Source organism: Mesoplodon bidens, assembly GCF_964165515.1.
Source record: "Mesoplodon bidens genome assembly, chromosome: 7".
NCBI lineage: Eukaryota > Metazoa > Chordata > Mammalia > Artiodactyla > Ziphiidae > Mesoplodon > Mesoplodon bidens.
The window spans coordinates 31,588,926-31,605,567 of record NC_138164.1 but is presented as its reverse complement, the minus strand read 5'-3'; the positions used below and the strand labels follow the sequence as shown (position 1 = coordinate 31,605,567).

Genomic DNA, 16,642 nt, shown 5'->3' with positions numbered 1-16,642 from the left:
GTCCTGTTTCAGAAGCAAATTTTGTCTGAATTCAGGTCAGCCCACTAATGCTTCAAGAAATAACATTATCTCATACGGGCAGGGCACATATAAAAGCTCCCTTGAATAGTATTGAAAAAAGTGTTCACCAAGTTCAAATGCATATTTTAAAGCCTTTCTCCAGAACTGAGGAACAGTCCTCCATAGCACGTAAAGGCCTATCACTTCAGTGGGGTCAGGTGGCCACGGAGCACATGAGAGCTGGAGAACAGAAGGGTTTGGGGGTGCCGGTTTCAACAGAGAGCCACTGTTCTTTTCTCTCCCACCCCTGCCCCTGCTCAGGCGACTCCTATAGCAGCAGCCCGGACAGCACACCCATGGGGAGCATTGAGTCACTTTCCTCTCACTCCTCTGAACAAAACAGCACGACAAAGTCCGCTTCCTGCCCTCCCAGGGAGAAATCTGGAGGGATTCCTTGGATTGCATCCCCATCACCTTCCAATGGACAGAAAAGTCTTGGTCTCTGGACGACTAGTCCTGAGTCAAGTTCTAGAGAAGATGCAACCAAAACAGATGCAGAATCAGATTGCCAGAGTGTCACTTCGGTCGCTAGCCCAGGGGATGTGTCCCCACCCATAGACCTGACCAAGAAAGGGCCTTATGGGCTTTCAGGACTGAAAAGAGCCTCAGCTTCCTCTCTCAGATCCATCTCTGCAGCGGAAGGTAAGCCAGCATAGAGCCTGTGCAGGATGTCGTTGTCCCTGTGTCACCTGCTGGATTGTTCAGCATGGTTAAGGAGGGACAAATTAATAGTGAAGGGAGACAGACAATGCTTAACTGCTTTGTTCCTGAGCTCGGATTTTTAAAACTCCTGTATGCTGTGATATTTTCCCTGGATCTTTCCACCTCTGTGAGGTGATGTCTTTGTAATTACGGTAGACTGTGATCTCCCAGAGTGATGGGCTGCTGTGCTCAGAGAACATTCCGTCCCTTCTCATTTGGGCTCAGGGAAAAATGCCTCCTTTTGTTATGCGCATGGACCGTGTTATGGCTCTTATTTTGTCTAATAGCACCTTGCCTTTTTTCTTGGGCTTTCTCTTTAGGAAACAAGAGCTACAGTGGATCCATTCAAAGCTTAACTTCCATAGGTTCCAAAGAGACGCCCAAAGCCCCGCCAAACCCAGACCTGCCTCCCAAAATGTGCAGGAGGTTAAGGCTAGACGCTGCCTCCAGCAATGGTTACCAGCGACCCGGCTCCGTGTAAGTGAGAGAGCCTTTGTTTGCTATTTGCTGTGCCTCCCAGGGGTATACAGGGGCTGAGTGTGTGCAAAAGAACCCTTAGGGTTCCCACAGCCAAATGCTCGTCTGTGGAGTGGGTGCCATCAACTTCTGCAGGACCCTGTCCTCTTTTACAAGTGACGTGAAAGTTAGTACGCTTAGGATAGACATATAAAATCTCATGGGGAGACTCTTCAGGCACTTTCCTTAGAAGCAGAGCTATGGCTTAATTTAAAGACATGAAAACAGATGTATAATATAGTGGTTTGGGGTTTTGAAAACTAGACGCCTTCCTGTAAAAGCTAAACATCCACCACTCAGCTGTGGGGACTGCCCATATCCTTGGTCCTCCCTCTCTTTGTTAGAAATATAGCTGCTTTCTATCTGGTGAGGGTTGGTTTTCTCTCCTCTCCATCATATGTCTCCCCTACCTGCGTACTCACTGATTTAAACAACTCCGAGAGAACAGGGAACATGAAAGGTAAGAGGGAGTGCTTCTAATTGAAAGGAATGACCCAGAGATGTAAAGGCCGAGAGGGTAGGGTGTATAGATGAGAACAGAAAGGGGGCAAAGAGGAGAAAATGAGAAACTGGAAAAGCAAGTAAGAGAATCCAAAGAGGAAAGTTTTTCTCCCTTTCATTTTATTTTGCTGACTTTTGCTGAGCTTTTCCAAATGCTGTATGAGCTATTACTGAGCATCCTTGCATATTGTTATTTCTTTTAAGGTCCACAGTGTCCTTCTGCAGTAGGTAGTATAAATCTTGTTTTAGAGATAATTAGAACTAATATTGGAAAGTTAAGGTCCACACACACTCAGCTAGTAAGTGGCAGAGCTGGGATTGTAACCCAGGGTTCTCCAACTTGAGTCTGTGCTATTTCTCTTATGCCATGCCCATCCCTTTCTTTGACAAGAACCTTTGGTTTCAGAGTGCGTTTCACATATGTTATCTCTCATGTTCAGAAATCCAGCTACCACAATATAGGCAGGTATATTTGTAACTCTGTCTGCTCTAGTTCTGGTGTGTATAGTTCTAGCCCTTAAGGGAAATTAAATTTTAAGCCAAATATGTCAAGGAAAATGGGAGAATATAAACTCTATCCTTTTTGGGGGAAAGAGAAGAGCTTCTGTTTTGTGATTTTTACTCATAAAGTAGAAATTAAAATGTAGAGACTGTATGTTCTGTATTAGGCGTAAAATGATCCTTCAGATTATCAAATGGCTCAGCTCTGGGAAAAAAGTTTGTCATTTAAAGAAATAAGACAGTTTTTAAATACCTAGTTTAAAAAATCATTCAAAGAATTTTATATTCTCTTCTAGTAAATATAGGAATTTTTCTAATTATCTAGGTTACCTTAGTTTTAGTTCTTTTCACTCTCTACCCAATAGTCTCACTTTTCAAATAGATGCCTTTTCCTCATCATGATTTGAAACAAATTTATTTATTGGTCATATTTTCAGAGTTCTCTCTTTTCACTTTATAGGAACTGTGTTCAAATATTTTAAAAATACATGAAACAATTTTAGAATTAGTTTTGTCTTAGCTATCAGAACACAAAACAGTTCTTCTTTTGTCTTGTTCATGTGACTCTTCCCTTGTGGCTCCATGGGAGTCAATAAAAAAGTGTTCCTTTTTTTCTGCTCCCAGGGTTTTCTCAGGTACAAAAAATGCAGGCACTAAGATCCCCAGAGGAAGTAGCTATAGGTTTATTACTGTCTGGTACTCGGTGAGCTAGAGACTAGATCTAAAAATTTCTTCTACATTAAAGCTTAAAACAATTAAAATTCAAGTCAAATTTTGGGGACAAATGTTAGCTAATTTTTCTGTTTGGGTTAACTGATAACCCTGAATTTCGCTTTGAGCTGCATGATTTTCTAATGGATTTTAATGAAACCTGTATTTTAAAATTATTTTTCAGTGTGGCAGCAAAGGCCCAACTGTTTGAAAACGTTGGTTCACTTAAGTCAGTTTCTTCTGGGCGGTAAGTTCTCAAAACTCTTCAAGTAAAAAACATAAAATAGTGGTGACATTGTTGCCTTATGTTGACATGGCGGGTCATCTTTGACAGCTCTGCCCCTCAGGTCTGCAGATGGTCAAATCTACCTCCGCCGTCTTGTCTTCACGGGGAATCATGACCATATACAGCATTTAGCATGTCAAAATGTTACAGCGGTGCCTTGTTCCTAAAACCTTCACAAAGGAAGGGTTTTAAACAAAGAGGTTTTCTGAAAGACACAAGTTGCCGTAACCCTTTGCATACCAAAGACTTCTTTGATAACAGTTTGTGGAAATTTTTCAAATGTGTATTTTTGACTTGTAAAAGTTGATAGAACTTTTTTTCTGGAAGAAGCTTCATGAACATGCATTAAAGACTGTGCTTATTCTTAATGGCCACTACGGTGCTGTAGAGCTGATTGCCCCAGGCGGCTCTGGTGTTTGAGTGCAGTACTTCATTCAAGGTTTCCAGATTTTACCTTCTGCTCCATTGTTAAAAGGACAAGAATTGTTATATCTTGCTGCTCTTCATGTGCTTGCTTCTAAGGTACCTGCTTCCTCTTCTCTCAGTCCAAATTGATTCTTCTCATCTGCAGTGGACTTTGGGTTTTAATTTTGAATATGTCTAAACTAATGGAATTTCTTAGTATTTTGCTATTTGTCATTTTTTTCTTTTTCTTTTTCTTTTTTTACGATCAGCAACTAGTACAGGTTGGAAGTATTCAGTGAATGCTTGTTGAAAGAGAATATAAGTGAGAACACTTGAAGGACAAACATTGATTTTTTTTTTTTGGATGTACTGAGGAAATTTTGAGCTTCCCATATCCAGCTAATTGAGGCTGTGAAAGAAAGGAATCACATATAATTGAAGTATTACCGTGTAGTTCTTTTAGAAGTTATTCAACCATAGAACTTTTATTGACCATGTAAAAAAAAGTATGTGAACTTTCTCAGCAAACATTTTGTAAGCACCTACACAATATTGGGCTTTGTCCTAGTTACTAGCGATAACAGTAACCTTCAAACTCTGTTTTTTTCCAAAGCTTAGCAAGGGTGCTCCTATGTTAGTGTTTTTAACTCCACAGAGTAGAGCCGCTTTGGTATCTTACTAGGATGATGGTCAATGCCTTGCATTTATACAGCAAATCCCAGTGTACTTGCATGTACCTTACCTCTGTCTGTAGCATCTTCACCTTCTTCCTTTTTATCAAGGCATGGTGAAAACTAAGCACTGTGCATGTCAAAGCAAACATGATCTCTCTGAGACTGTCACTACTGTTAGGCCTTAGTGTAAGGGATTTAACCTTGCTACTTCTGTCTGTCTTGCTAAATGATTGAATTGATCCACTAGATGGAGCCCTTTTATTAGGAAGCTCTAAACAATCTTAAGAACTCAAGTACTGGAATCAGAGATAATCTTTTAAGACCTTTAAGACAGCAAGATATTAATGAAGTAAATCAGAATATGACAGTAAATTAATTACTCTGTTATACAGTAAGCTTACTCAGATGTTCAACAATCAACCTGTGCATTTGCAATATGCTTTTACATTCCAAATACTCTAAATCCACTTCTAATAGTTGTCAGCATAAACTTAGAGCTCACTCAATGATACATTGAAGGTTAAGTCTTCTCTGTCAGTCAGTGCGCAGCACTTGTGGACAGTGTCATAACTTTTCACCTCCCCTTTTATTTTGCTTAACTTTGTCTGCCTTTATCAGTTTAGGTAAAACAGTTACCTGTTGCGGTCTTCAAGGGGTGATCTTATGTGGGAATGTCCCCATACAGACTGTGTTTGCCCAATGACTTTGGTGAAAGAGCTGGATTTGATATAGATGCAAGTCACATCTTTTCTCAGGGTGTGCAGACAGCTGTCACCTTGGTAGGGGGTGTGGCTGGTGCTGGAGGGACTAGAGCCTCCACAGGACGTGAGGCATGGCTTTGCCTCTGCTTAGCGACTGTCACTGTCCTACCAGGGACAGGGTCTGATTCCACGTTGCTGGAGCAGAAGCCCTGAAGGTATGGCCTGAACTGGCTCTGTTCCCTTTAAGTGTGTGTTTTTCCCTCTCCCTGCACCAGGACCCTTGCCCCAGAGGGGGAAGTGCTAAAGCAGGTGGGGCCCATGCAGGCTCTCAGCTCATGTCAGCTGCAGACAGAGGTCCGATGCACTGCCTGTGCAGGTGCCCATGGCTCTGCTCAGACACAGCCTCCGGTGCAAGTCACCTTCATGCCTCACAGCCAATCACTGTCCCGACCTCTGCTGCCCCTACCATGTCATAGAACTGTTCCGCAAGGCAGGCAGGATGCACACGGACTCTCTGTGTGTATGGGGGGCCACCACACACACACAGAGTGTGGAGTAGCCACCGTCAGAGATCTGGGTCGCTTCTGATGCACTCCTTGAGTAAATGCCACCAATGGCTGCCACTGCCCCACCCAGGCTCTGCCCTGGCACCGGGTCACCTCTGCATCCCACAGTCAAGTCTTCTCCCTAGTCCTTGTTGTCCCAGGTCCAGTGCTGCACTGTGATGTGGAGTCTGTGGGGCTGGAGCATTGGCTGGGATTGAGCTGGGGTGCATGTGGTGAGGCAGCTGCCAGAAACCCAGCAGCCGCTAGGATCGACCTCTCTCCGCCCTGCCAGGGGAAAAGCCAGTGTGCATGTGCTCTTCCCAAGAGGAATCCACGCTTCCCACAGCCCTCCTGTTGGTACCACTGGTCCTCCAACCAGCCAAGGGCACTTTTCTCCCCCACATAGGCCCTCAGGACTGGGGCACCCAACCTGGGGCTTGTATCGCTCACTTCCCAGGATAGGTCTCTGCCTGTCTAATCTCTCTTTTCCTCTGAGTTCCCTCCCAGGGGTACAGATCCTGACCCAAATGCTTCTCTTCCCTTCCTACTCAATTCCATGTGTATCTTTCTTGGTTGTACAGGAGTCCTCCTGCCAGTTTCCAATTCATTTTCAGTGAGAATTGTTCCACATGTAGATGTATTTTGGATGCGTTCGTGGGTGGAGGTGAGGTCCATGTTCTCTTACTCTGCCATCTTGGTCAGAATTCTGGGAAATCCATTTTCTTTATCTATAAAATGAAGGTCACAATTCTGTTTCTGACAAATTGTTGTCAGTGTACAAAGTGATGTATTTGAAGTACATGGTAAATTCTCCATAGACTGTCTCTACAATAATAACTAATATTGTTAAAATTATTATTATTGAAACTGCTTGCTTAAGATCGTCAAGCCTCTAATTAATATGTGTTTGGTACTTGAACATTAACTCTTAACAGTCATTTGAAATCCTTTTGTACCATTAAATACAACTAAACAACAGAAGTTGAGGGTATTTCCCTTACTAACCTCCTACAATGCATATTTTGCTTTCCTTCTAGGGAACTTAGGATACTCTTGAATTGGACCTTGAAGAATGATAGAACTGTTAGTGGGTGGTAGAGAGACTAGCCACATTTGGGAAAGAGACCAGTTGGGAGATTTTAGCGGATAGTCTTGAGCAACAGAAAAATAACACCTCTGGATTCACTGCAGCCTCTGAGAGTCATTGAGCAAAGAGGTGATCTAATCAGTGATGCACTTGATCAGATCATTCAAGTGGCTTTTCAAGGAGGTTGTTGAAGGGAAGAGAACCATTTAAGGTGGAACTGGTGATATTTTAAAGACCTTAATTAGGGCATTAACAAAAGCATGAAAAACTGTAAGGAGAATTTTATGGCTAGAACTAGGATTGAGCAACTGCTTTGATACTGGGAATGAGAGACAGGTAAAGAAGATTCCAAGTCTTCGAGACTGACTGTCAGAAAGAGTGATTGCTAATTTAGCTCCTGAGCTTAGTTTATGAGGGTATGTAGAGGAGCAAGGAACATTTTGGCCCCAGTGTTTGAGGAGCCTGAGTACCATTGAGAGGCAGTTAGAAACCTGCAGCTGGAACCAGGAGAGAGCATGAAGTTTGATGCCAGAAACTTCTGCACAGCAGTTATACTGTATAGATGAAGGCGCACTTACCCAGCGATGGGGCTTACTGAGGCAAAAGGTAAAGTGGCTGGGCATTGGTCTTTGAGGAATGGTTTCATTTAAGGGTCAGGCAAATAAGAAGGTGGAGGAATCATCACAAGGAGGAAGCAAGGTCAGTGTGGTAGAAGCTACCAAAAAGTCAAGGAGCTCATGAGAGGAGGGCACTGGTTTTAACCTCTAAGACGTCACGGGAAATCTTTAAGAAATCAGGTTCAGTGGAGTGGGAAGGGCCCCTCTGCAAGGGAACTTAACCTGCCAGACTTGTTAAAATGAATATTCCTGAATTTGCCACAGACTTGGTAAACCATAGTATCTGAGACTGAGGGCCAGAGAATATGTATTTTTGACAACTTCCCCAAGTGATTCTTAGGTACAAAAAAAAGTTTGAGAACCACTGGAATAGAGAAGAATGTCATGGTACTTAGCGTGACCCTAAGCAGATATTAGTTATTTTATACTTGTTTCTCTTAACTTGTAACTTGCTCTCAAGAGCCAAATGTCACTAGGCTCTGTCTCACGATTCCAAAGGCCTGTGGAAAACAGTACCTTTAAAGCTTTCAGCTCTGTCTCAGTGAGTTATACTTGGGCAGTGGGGAAATCCACTTTCAAGTAATATAATTTAGGCAAGCTGTACCAATATTTTCTGAAGGTTGAATTGAGAATTAGAATTAATTAATAATTGAGTACCTGGCCCATTACAAACAATCACATTTTCTATTATTATAATTTAAAACCAATATTTTGTTTATAATTACAAAACACCAAAACAAAGCTCAGCAAAGTCTTCTCGTTTAGTGAATTTGAGTTTTGATCTTATTTTATTTTATTTATTTATTTTTTTGCGGTACGTGGGCCTCTCACCACTGTGGCCTCTCCCGTTGCGGAGCACAGGCTCCGGACGCGCAGGCTCAGCGGCCACGGCTCACGGGCCCAGCCACTCCGTGGCATGTGGGATCCTCCCAGACCGTGGCATGAACCCGTGTCCCCTGTATCAGCAGGCGGACTCCCAACCACTGCGCCACCAGGGAAGCCCAAATTTGAGTTTTTAAAAGGCTGTAAGTCATTGGTTCAGAGCACACTGACACATGTAAGACATACATAAGATAAAGCACTGTGACACACATAAGAAAGACAAAGGAAGCCATGGTTATTAAAAATAACATTTTTTCTTTTTTTAGGGAATATAAAGAATACTGATAAACTAAAAAAGTGAATTAAAGCCACCTCTCATTTTGCCACCTTAAGATAACCACATTTTGTTGCACAGCCATCTAATCTTACCTGTTGACAGTGGTTCTCAAACAACTTATACAACTAAAAACATTTTTGAGGACCTCCAAAGAGCTTTTGTTTATGTGGGTTATATCTATTAATATTTTTTGTGTTAGAAATTTAAACAGAAAATTTTTAAATGTTTATGAATTTATTTAACAAAAATAAGCTCATAACTAATGGGTGACAATAGCAAGAAGCAGGTGTGATTATTCACTCTTATTAACAGTCAACAATTATTAATAGTAGAAGTGATTTTTCAGTGACATTATCTTGAGACTTTACAAATGATATTTAAGTGGATTCACCAGATATGCACTAGATTATCAATCAGGAGATGTAGATCTTAGCCTGACTCTGCCATAATATTCATTTCTCTTGGCCTTCATTTCAACATAAAGAAGATGGACCAAGGAAATATGCAGGTTTCCTTTCAAAATCCAAACTCATTATATGACTCAAGTCCCCTGGATGATCACAAGTCCCCCAGCATAGGCGGGGGTCACCCTTTTCTGTAAAACCAAGTCAGACAGTTTATGTGCCTACCCCCAAGTCATAACAGGTTCTTGCCTTCCCATCTCTTCCCTCTTCCAAAGACCACATTTCTAATGTGTTTAAGACAACAGGAGTTGTTTCTTATCTTCCCCTAAGCTTGGCCACACAGAAGCCCCCTCCTCTGCTGTTGCCGTACACCTGCCATGCTGCAGTCAGCTTCTACCCCTTAATGATGGTCACTGCCAGGACCTCAGGAACTGGCATGATTTTACATTTCTGAAGATCTCCTTAATATCTGGCATAATAGGAAATAAATGGATTCTCATACACATTCCATTAGCTGTCAGAGTAGTGCCTCTCAGGGTCCCACCTACCCCTCCTTCCAGATTTACCTTGACTGCACTTTGAGAACCGCTCCTCTGTGATAAACACAGAAAAGGACCCATGAAAGTGGTGTTCATGGTATTGTTCCCACCATGGTGCCCAAGAAAGTACATGCTCAACAGAATTGTTGGGCAAATAGATAAAATACACATTTTAACCTAAAAAGACTTTTTTATTCAGTTTTTCACTCCATTTTTAATGGAGTTGCAATATTCTTGTTTTTGACACAAGCAACTTTGACTCTACAAGCTCGTGTAAGAGATTTTTAGCATTGAGAAATCCAATACTCAGACATCCAAGCCGGAAACAGCCCATATTTGTTGGCAAAAACTTAAGAAAAGAGTAATATAACTAATTTTAAGAAATCTCCAATCAGTGACTAAGACGCAAATGTGCATTTATTGCATTACTTATAAGCGCTTATTGCGAATTGTCATAGGCAGTTGGAGGTCTTGCCAATGACTAATTTTTCTGTAAAATTTTTGCCTTGCATGCTGACACTTTTTCATGTCATGTTTTCTTCTATAGCATTATTCATAGTAGCTACCTAATAATTCATTGGATTTGGTGTATTTTGTTTATTAAATCCTCTACTGATGAGTAATTAGATTGTGGTGATTTGTTTGTTTTTAGTTTTTCTGTATGTTACTGCTTTGGCACCTTTTAGACTATATCTTCCTACTCCCCTCAGAAGGGCATTCCTACCCCCTTCAGAAGTGAAATTCTCAGCATACAAAAAATGTGTGTGAGAGAGAGTGAGTGTGTATGTGTGTTTAACATTGTTAAGTGGCCCTTCAGAAAACATTACATCAATTTTGATTTGGCGAATTTTTTATTTTGCTTATCATTAAGATGAGTATTGAGAATTTTGCACACTGACCTTGTCAAACCTTTAAGTCTACTCATCAGCATTAGGCAGTGTTTAGAATTAGGAATAGGGCTTGTGAACAGATCATCTTCCAAATGATAAGAGAAGAAATGGCTTTCAGGACAGCGAGCATCATTACCTTACTTTCCAATGCGATAGGAAGCAGGATTCTCAAAATCCTTTTCAAAGGATATTAGAATCTTGTGAACAGAGACTCAATAGGTGACAGTGTTATTTTCACATCTTCTTCAATACACCAAGGCAGTAAAAGAAGAAGCATTAGCACCTGGAAAGAAAACTTCACTGACACAGAATTCTACATTAAATCATCAAAGCTCTCTGCTGAGTTAACACCTGTAGTTACAGAGCTCAGCAGAAGAAAATTATACCTGTCTAGTCACATGAACAGGTAATTGAAAAGTCATGACAGATATTATTTTGTGCTGTATATTTTGACACATTTAACAGTATCCATTTATTTAGCGATGTAATTATTCTGCCTGCGTTCCCTCACCATCCAATCCCATAAAAAACTATAAGGAGAACACTCATGTCTGAAATATTAATATAAATAATTTGGTTGCATTTTAAAGTATATGAAAAATTATGTCATTGCAAGGATTATTATATCTTAATCATTTCTATAACTCTGGAATTTGTTTCCTTATGCATGCCTTAATTTATCTTAATGATTCAAAGTAATAAGACAGTAATTATTGGTGGAAATCACTGCTGCTAGAAAATTTGACTTTTTAAAAAATCTTTACATATTTTTAGAGAAGAGGCTCTGCAACCCTCAATTATATCAGATATCAGATCACATTATATCATATCAAATTAGATCAAGTTACACCAAATTATATCAGATCAAATGTCTATACTTGACTAGAAGATTTATAGGAAAAACTAGTATCATTTCTATATAAGATCACCATAGTCTGATTCTCAGAAGTCTTCATAACTTGGTAGCATCCTCTCCCCGCACCCCCAACCCATGTCAACCAACACACCCATGTGTACACGTTCACATGCACATGTGAGCACATGGCTGTTCTTTAGTGTAATATCTTGTCCTTCTCTGGGTGCCTCCACTTCATCAATTTTTCCTTAGACCATGTTTCATTGGGAAGTGGTGTTGTGTGCCTACCGCAGACTCTCCTAGCAAAGTTTCTGAAAGTACAGCCTGAGACTCACCTCATATGAAATAGACTCTGGGGGCAGGGCCATAGTTTTCCTCTGTAAGCTTTCCCATCTTCAGGTAGCCACTTGGGAACCCTAGTTTAAGTGACCTAGCCTCATTCTGGAAGTTTAGAGATAAGACCTAGGGTCTAGCTCCAATAGAGAAATGTAATCATAATGTAACACTGTTACTTTGAGGGCCTCAGATGGCAAATACTGCTGATGCTTCTTTGCAGATGAAGTATTGATTGGGACCTCAGGGAGGAAAGACAAGATGCCTTGAATCTTTAAGAGGACTTATCCTGTAGAAAAAGAGTCCAGAGCATCTTCCCTTTTTTTTAACTCATTAATTCAGCAAATATTTACTGAGTTACTATTAAGCATCAGGCATTGCTCACAGAGGTTACATTCTAACTGGGGGAGAAGACAACAAATATCAACAATGGCACCAGAATACCATGCAGACTTTAAACTGGAGAATATGAGACTTTCCTGAGCAGCTGTTTTACAGTGTGTGATCAGGGAAGACCTGGCCATCAGTGAAACTCAAGAAATTTAAGATAAACTAGAAGGCCATAGCCGAGTGAAGATCAAGAAAATATCTCAGAGCGAGGCCCAACCAGCCCTGAGGTGGGGATGGGTTTGGCATGTTTTGGGAGGAGAAAGAGGGCCGGTGTGACTGACGTATAGTAGGTGAGTAGAGGCAGGTACAAAAGATGTAGGAAATTCTGGCAGGTGCCAGATTGTATATGGTATGGAGGCCAGATTTGGGAACCAGTTCAGGGTTGTTTTCAGGGAAATCATGTGATCATCATGTGATCATCAAAACCTTTCAAACTACCCTCTGGCTGCTCTGTATAGAATGGATTGCAAGGGGAGAGAAAAGGAAGCCCAGAGGATTTAGGAAGTTAGGAAGCCGTTCAGTGAGCTATGCCAGAAACGATCTTAGCTCGGACTCTGGTTGTGGTAGAGATGGTGAGAAGTAGGTGGAGTCAGGTCATTGGATGTTGCAGAGTAAAGGCGACTTCATTGGTGACTTGATTAGCCTCCTCAGATGATGGCATTTTTAGTGTTGGCTCAGATGGTTTGAAACAACTCTCATATAAAACTCTGAAATTCTGGCTTCCCTTAAAAATACAGAGTATCTGGCTACTTGGAGCCTGAACTCCCATATGAGAACAGATGTCAGAGCTGAGTGCTGGCTTCCCTTTTTAAGAGATGGATATACTCTGATTTACAAAGACATGTCCCCATGTCTCCCTGACAGTGAGGCTGATGTTGGTTGCCATTTATCATCAACTTATCCTATTGTTTTTCTTATTTCATGCCCACTTAGTTTATTTACCATACCCTATAGACCTTTTAATTTGTGGATCTCACCTTTGATAGTCTGAAATTAAAGTAGCAAATAAACAAATAGGGCTTTAAGGTACCTAAGAACCTCTGTAGGGCTGAAAAATAGCCTATTTAGTGGAATACTAACAAATAATAGCGTTCTTTAAAACCAGCTTATTTTGTTTGTTGTAAGTCAGGTGATTACCCTTGGGGGCATTGCCTGGAAGCACAAGAAAGGCTTCGGGTTGTGCTGTCAGTGTTCTCTGGTTGCACAAATGTGTTCACTTTGTGAAATGCACTTATGCACACTTACATGTGCACATTATGTACATCATGCTTCACTTATAACTAAAACCAGTATCTTTTTTTAAGAATAGTTTTAAGTATAAATATACTTGAGCGTTGTGGTTTTCACAAATTGTCTTTTGCTCTTTCAGCCAAGCCAAAGCCATGTACTCCTGTAAAGCAGAGCACAGCCATGAGCTTTCCTTCCCACAGGGAGCGATATTTTCTAATGGTAAGTACACCCATTCCCTTTGCTTAAGTTTATCATCATGGGGAGGAGGAGGAAGGAGTGGTGTAGCGAAAAGAGTATAAAGTAGAAGCCAGGAAACTCAGAATCAAGTCCAGCCTCTCATACCTGTACAAGTGAACACATCAAATCCCTCTAGACCCCAGTTTCCTCCCCTGTGTCAGAGAGAGAGTGATTGATTACATAAATGCAACAGGCATTTCCAGCTTTACAGGTGCTGTGACACTGTTTTGACAGCTTGAGTATATATGCATACAATCTGATGTGGATTTTTACCCATTTGTGTTTAGAATTTTTTGAAGCTAATGTTGACTGAGTGATATTTCTTTATGTATTTTAATTTTTGCCAGTGTACCCATCAGTGGAACCAGGATGGTTGAAGGCAACTTATGAAGGCAAAACAGGACTCGTCCCAGAAAATTATGTTGTCTTCCTCTAATACTTTTTAGTGGATGGCAGTATCTTCATGGTATCCATGGTAACAAATAATAAGTGCTATGATTTTATCTGACACAGATATGGGTATCAGCCTGTTAAAATGAAAACAGTCAATTTCTACCAAGTTTTACACCAGCAGACTATGTAGCTCCCTATTAATGGAAAGGGAAAAAATGTTTAAATTGTTTGCCATTCTTTTTAATTTTGGCTAGTTTCATATGTTAAAATAGCTTATCCTCCCCTCCCCACCCCCGCTTTTTTTTTTGGAAAAGTAACTCTCCACAATGTCTCTTTCATAATAATTATAGAATCTCAAATACTGTGTTAAGTACTATATCCCAGAAATTTGGAAACCAGAAATCTGCTATAAGACTTTTGAAATCTACCCTTTACTGTCTGGTGTTCTCTAAGAAACCTTGAAATCATTACTAAAAAATGTAATTTAAATCGTTCATTTATTATTTTTCTTAAAAATATACTGCTTTTATATATGATTGTTTTGCTGGTCCTAAACATTTCAAGGAAATAAGGAGTTTTTTTAACATAGGTTTATTTTTATTTGTTTACCAAGTAGATGATAATATTCAAAAGCAGTAATGAGTAATGTATATGATGTCTGTAAATGAAACCAAATTAGGCCATACACTGATTCCACTGTAAACATTCTATCCAGCATTCCAAATGCCTTCTCTGGGCTTAGAGCAGGATTCAGCAAACTATTTCTGTAAGGGCCTGATAATAAATATTTTGGGCTTAACAGGTCATGTGGTCTCCATCACACTACTCCACTGTGCCATTGCAGCAAAAAGCAGCCATAGACAACATGTAAACGGCTGTGGCTGTGTACCAATACCGCTTTCTTTCAGGACACTGAAAATCATGAGTATCACGTGTCATGAAGTATTAAGCTTCTTTGACTTTTAAAATTCCATTTAAAAATAGAAATGTTTTTAGCTGATGGGCCATACACAAACAGGTGACAGGCCAGATTTGACTCATGGGTCATGGTTTGCTGACCCCTGGTTTAGAGGATGTGTAAAACTATCTTTATAACTTTGAGATTTTATGAAATTTTATTCCATTAACATATAAATACTGATAAATCATATGTACATACCCTCTGCTAGTAGCATTATAGGGGTATCACAAATGTATAATTACAGTAATAGGAAAACAATGTAAAAGTGCAGTACACAGGCATACAACTTAAATTCTACTTGTAACTCTGTAAAGTGTCGAAGTATTTTATTGACATCTAATTTTGGCTTTTGAGAAATTGTCCTACAAATGATGCAGATGCTGTTTTAAGACAGTGGTAGGGACACTATGCCTTCTAAAGTCTATGCTTAGTTGAAACATAATCTAAACATAAAGGTACAAGATTCTTAAATTATTTTGAACCAGAGATTGAAATTGTTTCATCATCTTTAGCAGGAATAAAGTCATACATAATTTTCTGTTATGCCTTTCAATTTACAGCCTTTATTAGGAATTTCACTGAATTTATAGGGCATAGAAATAGGTGTTTACTATCGATTTATATTTACCATCAACATCTGATCATTCATCAATCATTATTTCTATTATTTCTATTTTAATAATCCTCATATTATTTCTATACGTATCTGCATATGGCAAAGAGCCTTTCTTCTCAAGATTCCAAAAAGCTGGTTCCCTGCCATCAACTGCCACAGCACTGGCGCCCTTGGCCACAGTATTTTACTTCTTACTTCAGAGTTCTTCACTGTACAGACACTCAGGTATTGACTGTAGACAGTTCTTTTTACGTGATATTATGATCTGTAATCTCAATCTCTTCTACTTTAAATTAACGTTTCTAGAGTCAATAGGTTAAATTATACACACACAAGTATACAACTATGCCTTGGAGCATTTATGCTTTTAAAATTAAAAATGGAATAATGGGTTAGGATTTAAAGGTAAAGAGAATAAAGTAGGCAGAATCACAACCAGAAAAAAATATCAGTGCATTGAAATAAAGGAATAAAAAATATTTAATGTTGTAAAAATTAGCAATATAATGAAATAATCTGATACATTTGTCTCCTTTTTTTTTTTTACCTGCTAGTGTTGATTTTTTACACTATAATTTTGTGTTGCTAGAGCTTCTTGGTCTCTGGATCCTTGGTGGCCCTTAGTAATAGTAATTGCATTGCTGACACCCTGACTACCCTCTGCTGGAACAGAGGTAATCTCTCTAGTGGACCAGTCCCTTAGTCTACAACACCCTCAGTTCAAGCACCCTTGCAAGCATCTGGCATCCTACTAAATTAGAGCCTCTTAAGACAAATTGATTTTCTTTCAAAGACCAACTTGACTCCAAAAAGTGATTCAGAGTCCTACTTCACTTGCTGCTGCATAGAGAAATCTCAGCCTTCATTTTATATTAACACAGGCCAGAGTGTTCCTGCCTCTGAGTTGTCTGTGAGCTAATTCCACAGATGCTCAGTGGGGAATGAAAGCATTTGCTCTTAAAGACATGGGTGTGAGGCCCCTCTCCTTTCTCATCGTGAGGCATATATTATGGCAGTAATAATAAAGGGACCTGATACGGTCCCTTTTTTGAAACAAGATACAAAAATGCTTGTTCAAATTGTGCTTTTGTTTGAAGTTTTAATCTTACAGATTTGTGAGGATAGTCTTTTTTCTTCATATTGATTGTGTGTGGAAGCAAGTCATGGCCATATGCTAGGGAAAGACTGAAGCCGCTTTTCCCTAGAAATGTTTCCAACAGAAAAAGTATTTATGAGCATTGAGAAAATCAGGATATATACTCTAAATCACATGGAATATTAATTACACAAGAAGGTAACGCCAGTCACTAAAAGAGGATCACATTTGA

The 16,642-nt window shown here is 39.9% G+C and overlaps 1 protein-coding gene across 2 annotated transcripts in view; it reads left to right on the top strand.

Annotated features, from left to right (window-relative positions):
- Nucleotides 1-15,236, top strand: part of ARHGAP42 (Rho GTPase activating protein 42) — a gene marked incomplete at its 3' end in the record, with an annotated part of 300,025 nt that extends 284,789 nt beyond the window's left edge. For both annotated transcript variants that reach the window (XM_081238752.1, XM_081238751.1), the window contains 5 exons: nt 322-702; nt 1,083-1,239; nt 3,176-3,238; nt 13,247-13,326; nt 13,692-15,236. In XM_081238752.1, coding sequence (XP_081094878.1) covers nt 322-702; nt 1,083-1,239; nt 3,176-3,238; nt 13,247-13,326; nt 13,692-13,780 — 770 coding nt within the window. The remainder of the gene's footprint in view (nt 1-321; nt 703-1,082; nt 1,240-3,175; nt 3,239-13,246; nt 13,327-13,691) is intronic.
- Nucleotides 15,237-16,642: the final 1,406 nt, after the last annotated feature.